Source organism: Colletotrichum truncatum (assembly GCF_014235925.2).
Source record: "Colletotrichum truncatum strain CMES1059 chromosome Unknown Contig_0001, whole genome shotgun sequence".
Taxonomy (NCBI): Eukaryota; Fungi; Ascomycota; class Sordariomycetes; order Glomerellales; family Glomerellaceae; genus Colletotrichum; species Colletotrichum truncatum.
Window position 1 is genome coordinate 4095994 of NW_027222398.1, and position 10923 is coordinate 4106916.

Below are 10923 nucleotides of genomic sequence, written 5' to 3' on the forward strand. Positions count from 1 at the left end.
CTTGATTAATGTCCCGTGACAAGCTGAAGAGAAGTCTGCAAAATATCTTCTTAACCATTGATGATTTTAATATTAGAAATGAAGCTTTTTCATGTTATAACCGCCGCAACTCAATTGTCTTTCCGAATACAACTTGGTCCAAATCATTATCATATCCAGGGAAAGAAACACCTCAAACCACCGCAACCTCATTTCTTCAAGTAATGCAAATTCACTGGTGTAATTGGTTGCCCACCGCCCAAAACAGCCATAATGTTCCTCATACTCAACTCCTCAAAGTTCACATGCGTCTCAACCGTGCCTCCCGCATTATGACACGTCAACGTCGCCTTCGTCCCGGACAACTTCAGCAATCTCGGATGCGGCTTCGGCTCATCGGCGTGCACATCCAACGCAACGGTACTCAACCGACCGGACTCGAGCGCATCCGCCAGCGCGTCCTCGTCAACCAGACTGCCTCGGGCAATGTTCACGAACCTCGCCCCGGGCTTAAACCACGCCAGCGACTCCGCCGTAATCACCTTGCCGCCCGCGGGCGTGCCGAGTACGACGCAGTCGGAGACGCCGAGCAGCGACTCGAGAGTCGGGTGGAACGTCGCACCGTACCGCTCCTCCGTGGCGGCGTCTTTGCGTACGACGTCGAAGTAGTGCACCGCCATGCCGAACCCCACGCCCAGCCGCTGCGCGATCTGCTGTCCTATGTTCCCGAACCCGACGAGCCCGAGGACCTGGCCGCGCAGGGTATGCGAGACGCCGGTGGCGCGGGCGTGGCAGTCCTGGAACGCTACGGGGTTGGACGGCGCGGACATGCACCACGGTAGATGGCGGAACGTGGAAATGACGAGGGCGACGGCGAAATCGGCCACGGCTTCCGCGGCCGCGAGGCCCGAGTTGCAGTAGATCACGCCGCGCTCGCCGAGCAGTTTCGTGTCCGCCCAGTCAAAACCTGCGCCGGCGCTAGCAAACACGCGGCATGACGCCGGTAGCAACGGGACCAGTTCCTCGTCCCACTTGCCCATCTCGCCGCCCGTGCCCCAGAAGGGCCGGAAAATGGCGGAGAAGTCGCCCCACTTGCGGTCCCGGAGGGCGGCGGCGAAGGCGGGCCGCTCGCGCTCGGGCGTCGAGGGGCGGATGACTTCGAACTGCGAAGAGAAGAGCGCGTACGTGTCCGGGTTGTATTTTATGGGATCGCCTATGTGCAGGACTATGGGCTTTGCGTGGGTGCCGTTTGTGGTGTTTCCGTTTGTCCCGTTGGTGGTGGTGCTGGTGCCATTTGTGCCGTTGCTACCGTTGGTACCGTTGACGGGTACTGTGATGGGAGCGGCGGACGGGTCTGCTGGGTTCGGGCGGAGGGCCGCCGGGGAATGGTGAGGAGATGTGGAACGGGGAGTTTGGGCGGCGGGTGTTGCCGGTGGATACGGCGTGTTGTGCGGTTCTGCCATGGCGATTATCGAAGCTGGCGATGTTTTTTGTTTTTCTCAGATTGATGTACAGAGTTGAAGCTTCTCTTGAGGTGTGTGTAATAATGTTGGGCTGCGATGAGGTGGTACGGGAGCGGCAGGGGTAAAATCCGGATAGCCAAGGTAGCTCAGATAGATAGATAAATGCCAGCCAAACGGGAGCATCCGATAAGACGGGACGAGCTTGTGAGGGTCTGGATGGCGGCTAATATACATATATTTGCCAACCGACATGGCTGGGCGGGCGGCCACCTCCCCCTCCCTCCTATTTCAAGTGACGCAAAAAATCAGGGAAGCATTGGTGGAATTCGGTGGTACACAGGAAGTCGGTGAGAGGATGAGGCGACATCAGGCGCGTCCTTGTGTTGTTGCTGCGAGGGCAGCTTGTTCCGATCTTGGCCGCGGGCTTTTGTCTCTCCACTCACCCGGACCGGCCGCGTGGGTTGGTTTTGACCATTTCTTATTTCTGTGTTATAATGAGATTGTAATAGGCCGGGGTCGGTCTTTATGCAAATGCGTTTATTTACGAGTTGGGGACCTCGGTGTTTAGATGGTGTTCAACGTAGTCTGTTTCAACGCAGAGACAAGTTCTAACTAGTAAACAGTATCATCATGTCTTCTGCAGCATCATAACCCATACCGCCGCCATCTCGCGACATCAATCAACGTCAAAAGAAGACTGGCATCTTCACTGGGGCATGCAAATCTCGTGGGGAACGGCGGATCCAGTGCGGGACCCCCCGCGCCCGTGAGCCACGGGGGTATGCTTGAACCCCCCATGCAGGGAGTGTGGGGTGAGGATGACGACCGGTCCAGGCTCGCCCAGCCGCTGCGGCTCTTGGCCGCTCCTCCCAACGTTTGCATCTCAGCCCACATTGCAGGGCAGAAGTCATTTCTGGGGGTGGAGTTAGCTGATGTCCCGGATGGGCTGATGGTCTCTCCATCCACCACGCCCCGACCGGACGCGCGAGAGAGGTGATATGGTTTTGTTAGAGGCAGAGTTAATCCATCAATTGGATCGATGGGATTTGACTATACGCACTATTGAAGAAGATGATGAGATTCAGACTGTGAATGTTCTTGTGTTGCCATTGAGTTTGTGCCCAGTAGGTCTCTGTTCACCTTATTGATCAGTGACCAAAATCCCACCTTGTCTCTGCCATTGTTCTTCCTAGCCATTTACACTGTAAACTCATTTCAAAGCTTTCATTTTCAGTTGATCAGAGGCTCGATTTTCGTTTGGTTCTTGGATGGCCGCATGTAAGCTTCTTCCCGGCGAGCCGGCCCCGGCCCGGTCATTGTTAGTCGGAATAAGCAGGATGTCCGGACCGGCCACCACACGTACATGCGGCTTTAAGGCTTCAAGATTTGCATAGGTTGAGAAAGTTCCATGGAAAGAAATTGTAGCCCATTAGTATATATCCCTAGTCGCTTGCTTCGGCAATGAGTAATCCAATTATTCTAACCGTTGGTTGAAACCAGATGCATGTAGCTACTGCCAGTGCCATATTACAGTTTTCACAGCTTGAGGGTGTTCCATGTGACCAATCAATGTTCCTATTCCTATTGAATTAATCTAGTATATTTTGTGGGTTGTTTAGTAATCGCATACCTGCGGCAATTCAATAACCAATGCTTGGACGACTCGCCGTCTAATAGCCTCCGGAGTGAGTAGTCGGGTAGTGAAATATTGGCCAAGTAATCCGGCAAAAGCCGATGAGATTAGATTGTCGACAAATTTTTAAAAGTCTGTCTCACTTTATATATACCTTGCGACTGCCTCGGCTATAAGCAGAGCACAAGTAGGTTTACTCACTCTGCCTTCCTAAGACTTCATAGCCCCCGTGGAAAATGAGATCTCTCAAGTGACTATAGACCATAAGACCAGCGGTGTGACTGTAGTCTGTCATGAATGACAAAGCATCTTACTCCTCAATGATACCGGAGATTTTAGTATCCTCGGGACAAACCATACCCGCTGAGCACACGCGGCGCCTCCTGGTCCAAACCCAATACTCACCTTGAACGTAGCCCGCGTAGTTCATCCAACAGTTTCTCCGAATCCATCAGCGTAGTGTTTCAGTAATGAGTTTCTTGAAGCGCCGGGCTTACGGCCACAGCTTTGTCGTTCACATTGGCAAAAAAGATTCGTTTCAATTACGCGGCTTCAATGTTTGTTCCTGATAGTGCCAACCATATTTTACTGATTTTCCTTGGCCCCCGGCAGCACCCAGCCAGTAGGTGCACTATTTGACAGATGGGATGAACCCTATTTCACGTTGGTTTCCGGAGCGCATACCGTATTCACAGTACACCCAACTCTGTTGTGCGTCGAGAACGTAAACCCCAGCCGATATGGTGCTCCATACAGTTTCGTTGTCGGAAGCCACATACATCCAACATCAAATCCCTAGTCAGAAATCCATCATGATCATTCCATTTTACGCCCCACCCTTCGTTAAGATCGTTTGTGCCCAGTGGTACCGTCCCTGCTTTGCTCTAGTTAAACCTTTATGAAAATTTTGATGAACCTCATTGGTCTCTTCAAAGAAAATAGAAGAGCGGAAAGTTCATGGTATACGACAAAGACTTACAACCCGCCGGAAATGCTAGCTTAAGCTATTGAGGGCGGGGTAAAAGTATGTGTTTCGTCCACGTAATCTAACTGGATTTCGATATAAAGACCACATGCATCTGCAAAGCCCGCATGCCCGAAGTGAGTACGGTCTCTCTCCTCGTGGTATAAACCGCTGTTTTGGCAAGATATCAGTGACTTTCTCACAACACAATGAAGAAACAACTCATCTCCTTCCTTATTTGTGTCACCAGCGGTGTGACATCAGCTTTGTATCTGGCTGAGGACCCCAAGTTCCCTTATCGCAAACCCGACAAGACGGCCAATCGCTCCCCTTGCCCGGTTCTCAATGCTCTAGCCAATCATGGTTATCTCCCTCGTGAGGGGACTGGTATCACCATGGACCAGCTAAAAGGAGCCTTTACCATGGCCTTTAACCTTGACGAATCAGTAACTGTGGCTGTCTCTAAGCTGGGATTTACCACATCAACGACAGGAAATCCCAACACGCTCAACCTCAAGGACCTTTCGAAACATAACGTCATGGAGCATGATGGCAGCTTATCGCGTGCCGACAGTGTTACTGGCGACGCGAACAGCTTCAACGAACAGATTTGGAAGACTGTAAAGGCGCGCTTCACCGGCCAAACAATCGACACCAAAACGATGGCTTTAGCCCGCAGAGAAAGACTTGTCGCTGCGATGGCCGCCAATCCAAAATTCAATTTGACATCCATTCAAGTTAGGGCGTCCGCTGAGGAATCTGCATTCATATTGGGAGTCCTTGCCGGCAACTTTCAGAATCCACAAGCACCGACTCAGTACATGACCATCATGTTCGAGGAGGAGCGGATTCCTTTCAATGAGGGCTTTAAGACGTCTCCGAATAAGATCTTTGCCGAGCAAATCGTCAGTTTGGCGACAGATCTTTTGAGGAACACACCGCCAATGTGTTGATTACAACGGTTGGGTTAAGAGTGGGTTGGTGCGCGCCATATCTAGTCGTTCTCACATCGCCAAGTTTATAGGCCTATTATGAATTGATCATACGTATTTTCTGACACAACCTAAAGCCTTGCCCTTAAAGATGAGTCATTGTGGTATTTCCCAAGAGTTTCATGCCTTTCGAACCAACCAAAGATCGAACCAGTCGATCATGCCACGTAGGCTCTGCTCTTTACACCAGCCTAAGAGGGATCTCTGTCAGTTGGTTTCAATAGTAAGAGTAGGAAGAAGATTATGGTCTCACGTTGATATGGATCAGCCGGATCACCCTTTACAGCAAAACCATGGCCCACACCGTAGAAAAGCTGAACATGATAGGCTTTCTGTTCCCGTTGAAGGACATCAATAGCTTTACGCCGGGACTCGGTGTTGAAGGCCTGGTCGTTCTCGGCACAGGACAGCAATAGCGGCTCTAGTAGTATAGGTAATCAGCATCCCGGAAAACAAAAGTTTAATTTCCCTTTCATCGAGGCCTTACTTTTGAGTTTAGAAAAGTGCTCTTCTTTAAGCGCAGTAGGATGCGCAAATGCCCCCGCCGTTACCACCGGCTCCCCATCGCCAGCAACCCCGGCCAGGAGGTCACATACAAAAGGCGCTCCGAAGCAGTAGCCCGTGCAAGCGTACCGAGTTTCTACTCCTTCAAGTTGGCCACCAAATCTCTCGCGTACTGCGGTCGTCCACTTGGGCACATTTTCACATGCAAAAGTCCAGTGTTTCGTGCGCCAAGCGGCGTGATCGAACCCTGGCGGTAGAGGGTCGGACTTGGAACTGCGATACTTGGATATAGGATCCTGGAGGCAGATGTCAATAGAGGACTGTGAATGCCGGGACTGCACTCACTCCGCGGAAGTAATCCATGCCAAGCGCCGTGTATCCGGCGGCGGCGAAGCCGTCCATCAGCAGCTTGGCGTTGACGGAGAGACCCCACACGTCCGGAAAATAAAGCACAACGTGACCGTTGGGAGAGGTTCCAACGTCGGCGGGCCGGACAACGTAAGTAGGAACATCGATTATGTCCTCTTCCTTGCCGGCAGGGTTACCATCGTGGATTGTGCCTTTGAAGCAGCACGGCCCCGGAGGCTTGGCAAGATATTCTGCATCGTCGGCCTTGGTATGAGCCATGTTCATCACACAATCTTATACTGTAAAGAGCATTGAAAAACTTTGTGCATTTGATAATGTTGAGAAACCGATTGAGCTGAGGTGGACCGGCATGGCTACATAAAGACGACGCCGCCTCGGCACCGACTTACGTGCGGGGTTTCAAGAGCACGAAATCAGCGCCACACAGACGAACAGAACGCGAGTGGAAACTTTGCGTGCAAGAGACTGGAGTGCACAGGATAAAATTCGGACACATTATCTATGGATATTTTTAGGGGACCTCTCTTAGTTCAAAGATGGGCAATTGGTCAAATTCTTTTCATTTTTTGCTGATTCACATTACCTGTGAGGGCCACTCGCGCACTACTGATGGACATGAGCTTGCCCGAGCAGAATGTCCACCGGAACCAGAAGAGGCCTGTCAGGTTGTCTTTTAATAGCCTGTCATTTGACAGGATTGTCTCGTAAGCATACGGACGACGAACACGGATATTTAGCAGAGCGGTTTGAAGTGCCTTCGGGTATGTCTTTCGACCGTTTTCTCCGAAGTTTAAGAGTTCCAGTTCGCTAACAGTGTTGAAAATAAATAAACAGACAGAGAGCGATGCTCATGAAGCGGCTCAGAGGCTAGGGGCATGCTGGCACAGTTGTGATGTCGAGATCCACATCAAGAGCTACGTCTATTCAGTTAATATCTGTAAGCTACATGCCATGATACTACGACGTATATTCAATACCTAGGATATTATGGTGTCGAGAAAAATACATTACATAAGGCAAAGTATTGCAATGACCTTCCATTGTCCAATGCAAGCCCCATTCCGCCAAATTGCTGATTACGATTCCATCCTTTCCCCTACTGCACATAACAAGGCAGTGGGCCATATAATTATGGATTGCAAGGGTAGTTGTTCGAGTTTCCATATCTCTGCCGCCCTTTGGCGAGGTTCGCCCTAGCCTCTTCCGGGCCGCAGACGGGGATGAGAACGTAACCTGGCGTGCGGACGTCCAACTCGATCTCTTTATAACTTTCGAAAACAGCCTTATCTGAAGGGCTCGGTAAGTTATCCTTTATGTTCAGACGATTTTTTCTGCCGTTTCTTTCATATGTGCTGACAGCTCTGTAGTGTGTCGTCAGTTTGATTCGAAAATATTCGTGCCGCCGAAATCCAAGTTACTGTAAAATGAAATAATTGTCTTACCCTATGATTAGATCATCCACTGTAATTCCGCCCCAGCTCAGCGAAGGTTTTTGAATGTATTTAATGCCATCCAGGATTTTCAGAGTCCATTGAGATTGAACGGTGCATTCGTTGTCGGGGACGGAGGTCCCGCATGGTCGAGGGGGTTTATCGGCAACGCCAGCAAGAATATAGGAATGCCCATTGACGCATCTCCAGCCGAGATTATACTTGCTAGCATTCTCCGTGAAATATTTCCTTGCATCGATTTCACAGCTCGGCCCAAAGTCGACGACAACTGGAGTTGGCCCGTTTGCAGCCCATATTGCCGGGATGGCGACTGCATAAAGGGCTCGTTTGGTAGCGCTTTCTCTGTTAAAACCATCAGAGTTACCATTTTGGGGTAGCCCAGGGCCATCTGGCATCCCCGCCATCATCTTTCCGTCTTTGAAGAGATTACTCAGAAGTTCGATACTCTTTTCGGATCCGTCAAACAGTTTTTGAATCAGCCGGTCAGATTGTTTCATCCAACTTTTACTCAATCCGTTTGAAAGGGCGTCAAAAGAGATTTCCGAACGAGTTTCCTCAGTTCTTCTGGAAGTTCGGTTTTCGTTAGTACCTAGGAAATCAGGATCTAGCGGTAGGATGGCTGGTGCTTACTCTAATATCTCCTGGGCAACTTCAAAGCTTGTATTAACAAGGCTCATGGTTGCGGTTTCCCACGCCGCTTTCTTGTGGCCGGTAACGTTTCCAGCGAAAAAGTCTCGACCAAGAAAACCTATGCGGGCCTCAGCCAAAAGCTTCTTTTATATCAAGAGGTATACTCACTGTTTCCGAAGAATCGGGCGCCGGATAAGCCGAAAGGAAATTGGATCAAGGTTAGGAAAAGGCCGAAGAGATCAGTTCCATCCTTCAGCTTCGGGGCAAATGTGCCAACGACTATATCCTTCCTGTATGCTAAATGGTCTGCCAGATATCTCAGAGAGTGGTAGTAGTTCGATATCATCTGCCGAGACGTGTCAGTAAATGCCTATGAGAAATGTCGAGACCAAGTCCCAGATTACAAGCGTGAAGGAATCAATGGAGATGGATGTGACCGAGCATTACATACATAGTGAATATTAACCATTGAATTCCATACATCGTATGTGCAAGCTCCTGTTCGGCGTTCTTCTGACTCGGCTTCTGTATTGTGTGTCTTACATAGGCTTGTCTGACACCTGGAAAGATGAACCGAACTACCACAATTCTACATTCGTCGGAAACAATAATTAACCTGTCAACCTGTCATTGTTCTGAAGTTCAAATTCGGCTCTTACCTGATCGTCGTTTTGATGAAGAAAATCAGCCATGAATTGCATGAATTTGAAACTGCTCTCCAAATTATCCCTATAGCATCCAATCCACACTTGGATCGCATCATCCCATGCTGCCTGGCATTCAAGCGCTTCCCATCTTTTCTGCGGCTCAAAGTCAAGAGTACCAGCGACCTCGTGAGAGGTGCACTCTTTCTTAACCCAGTTGCCGGTTCTTCTCGTCTTGTTGCAAGTGGTACTCTGTTCAAGAAGCTGGCCGACCTCAACATCGACAGTCCAGTTGCTTGGGTTAGGGCCAGATACCAGGCAGTTTTCTGAGCACCGATCACTCAATGACAATGTGGCAACAACACATGGGAACAGAATTCCCAAGACACCCGTCAATGAGGGTAGAGAGTATCGGTCTTGACCTCTCATTGCATGCTTGTTGGTAAATTGCAGACCACCGGTAGCCAGGACGAGAAATTTGATGTGTTACAAAAATGAGTATGTCAAAGGGGAGTTGGGGCTGAAAGGGAAGCTTGAGGTAGACTAGAAATCATCCCATAGGAATGGGAGTACCTGGGAATAAAATTCTAGTGCGTAACATCACATGACACCATTTTTTATGTTTTACACAATCGTTGGCGAACCTGAGTTTCCACCAACAGTGTGTTCCGCCCTGCTGTGCCTCACCAGCAAATTGGGATGAGATGGAAATTCCCTCAACCCTTGCAGTTTGTTTGGGCGGTTACCCAGATTTTCAAATTAGTAGGTCACATATGAGGGCTGGCCTGATTGAATACAGAAAGTTAAGTTGTGAACCAGCTCAGACCTGCATAGACGACTCCCAGCTTCCTCAAACAGAACACTGCCTTTTGCATAGGACCTCACTACATATGGAAGCAATCTCCGTCGCGCAGGGTCAGGCACCATGTGATGAAAAATAATAGCCACAATTCGATTGACTGCGGCACAGCACAACGCCCAGCAACCGGAGTTCGGCTAAACGGTGCTTGGCATCGTTGAAAGTCAATCCACACTCATCCATATCAGCTCAATGGCTCACTCTGCTCAGCTTTCAAATTCTAGATATATCAAAGTAAGGCATCACAAGAGTCAAGTACCTGATTATTTGTTTTGGCAGCAAAGTGAGTCGTGGTGATGCGGATACCAAAGCCCTTAGCGATCTTTCTCACACTGCTAGCATGGGTTGCAAATGCAGACCGAAAACTGCCTGCCGATCTTCAAGTGGACCTCATCTTCCCACTTAACGAGACTTATGCGCCAACGCAATGGTTTCCTATCATTTTCGATGTGCAGAACCTCGACGCTCTCTGGCCGGTGGACATCTTTTTGTCTGTGTCGGTATGGAGTAACGAATGGAAGGTCAGCGGCAGGCAAAGTAGGCTTTGGGAGTATGAGTTCTTCGGCCTCAGCCCTGAAGATTTCGCAAAGACCGACGGACCACCACCTAGCAAGCACTTTTTCCACATCCCCTCCATCAACATGACCAACGGCACCACAGGTGAATATAGCATTCTGTGGCACATCTCGATTGAAAACCAATGCTTCGCTAACGCCACCCAACCGCTAAGCGAGGCCGCGGCCCATGACTGGTCCAACAGACTCCGGGGTCCGTATGAGCGGTCTCTTCAATTCAGTACGGCACCTGGAGCACAACTCCCCGACATTGAGGCCACTGTCAACTCATGCCCAAGCCCTAACGAGAACAACTCAGTGGCGGTTCGCATCACAGAAGTGAGGGAGACATTGCACAGACAAAAACCGTGCCCTGTTTTCGAAACGAACGTTGCCCCGGCCAGGTGCGCGTACAAACCATTTGCTGCAGAGTTGGCAGCGAATGTTTCTGGCCTCATGTTAGGCAACATGAGGTGCAGTAATGGCACGTGGCAAACAGTCACGGCGCCATGCCCTAGAAAGAGTGCATCAAATGCTCACAGGATGTGGTCTGGGGCAGGCTGGGTTCCGGTCTTGGTTGTTGCTGCCGTTATTAGTATACTATAGAGAGGCAGAGACAGAGACGATAAGCACAAGTGCGTGCTGCCAGTTTCTGAGATGGTCATAACTTATTGTAATCAATCAACCCAACTCTAAACATCAATCGATTTGAATGTTCTCAACAGAATCATCAACAGAATCATCTGTCAATCAATGTTGACTATATGTTCAGTATTCTTGCTACACTATCCGCATGCTACCTTGATTGGTCTGTTTGTATGGACAAGCTTCTCTTCATGATAACTCAAATTGTCGATCACCTGGATGAGCAATATCCGTAG

At 49.8% G+C, this 10923-nt stretch overlaps 5 protein-coding genes across 5 annotated transcripts; 2 read left to right on the forward strand and 3 right to left on the reverse strand.

Annotated features, from left to right (window-relative positions):
* Nucleotides 1–188: 188 nt before the first annotated feature.
* Nucleotides 189–1442, reverse strand: CTRU02_201122 (d-isomer specific 2-hydroxyacid dehydrogenase; the record flags this gene model as incomplete). The annotated part of the gene is made up of 1 exon (XM_036730672.1): nt 189–1442. One exon carries the CDS (start codon nt 1440–1442, stop codon nt 189–191), a length of 1254 nt encoding a protein of 417 aa, XP_036577696.1.
* A 2806-nt stretch (nt 1443–4248) lies between these two features.
* CTRU02_201123 (chloroperoxidase-like protein) lies at nt 4249–4992 on the forward strand (the record flags this gene model as incomplete). The annotated part of the gene is made up of 1 exon (XM_036730673.1): nt 4249–4992. The coding sequence occupies one exon, from the start codon at nt 4249–4251 to the stop codon at nt 4990–4992; it is 744 nt and encodes a 247-aa protein (XP_036577697.1).
* A 159-nt stretch (nt 4993–5151) lies between these two features.
* On the reverse strand, nt 5152–6162 carry CTRU02_201124 (dienelactone hydrolase; the record flags this gene model as incomplete). Its single annotated transcript, XM_036730674.2, has 4 exons — nt 5152–5222; nt 5285–5452; nt 5519–5831; nt 5881–6162. The coding sequence occupies 4 exons, from the start codon at nt 6160–6162 to the stop codon at nt 5152–5154; spliced, it is 834 nt and encodes a 277-aa protein (XP_036577698.2).
* An 871-nt stretch (nt 6163–7033) lies between these two features.
* CTRU02_201125 (Killer toxin subunits alpha/beta 5) lies at nt 7034–9058 on the reverse strand (the record flags this gene model as incomplete). The annotated part of the gene is made up of 5 exons (XM_036730675.1): nt 7034–7265; nt 7347–7919; nt 7986–8103; nt 8154–8331; nt 8645–9058. 5 exons carry the CDS (start codon nt 9056–9058, stop codon nt 7034–7036), a joined length of 1515 nt encoding a protein of 504 aa, XP_036577699.1.
* Nucleotides 9059–9784: 726 nt separating this feature from the next.
* CTRU02_201126 (uncharacterized protein) lies at nt 9785–10648 on the forward strand (the record flags this gene model as incomplete). The annotated part of the gene is made up of 1 exon (XM_036730676.1): nt 9785–10648. One exon carries the CDS (start codon nt 9785–9787, stop codon nt 10646–10648), a length of 864 nt encoding a protein of 287 aa, XP_036577700.1.
* Nucleotides 10649–10923: the final 275 nt, after the last annotated feature.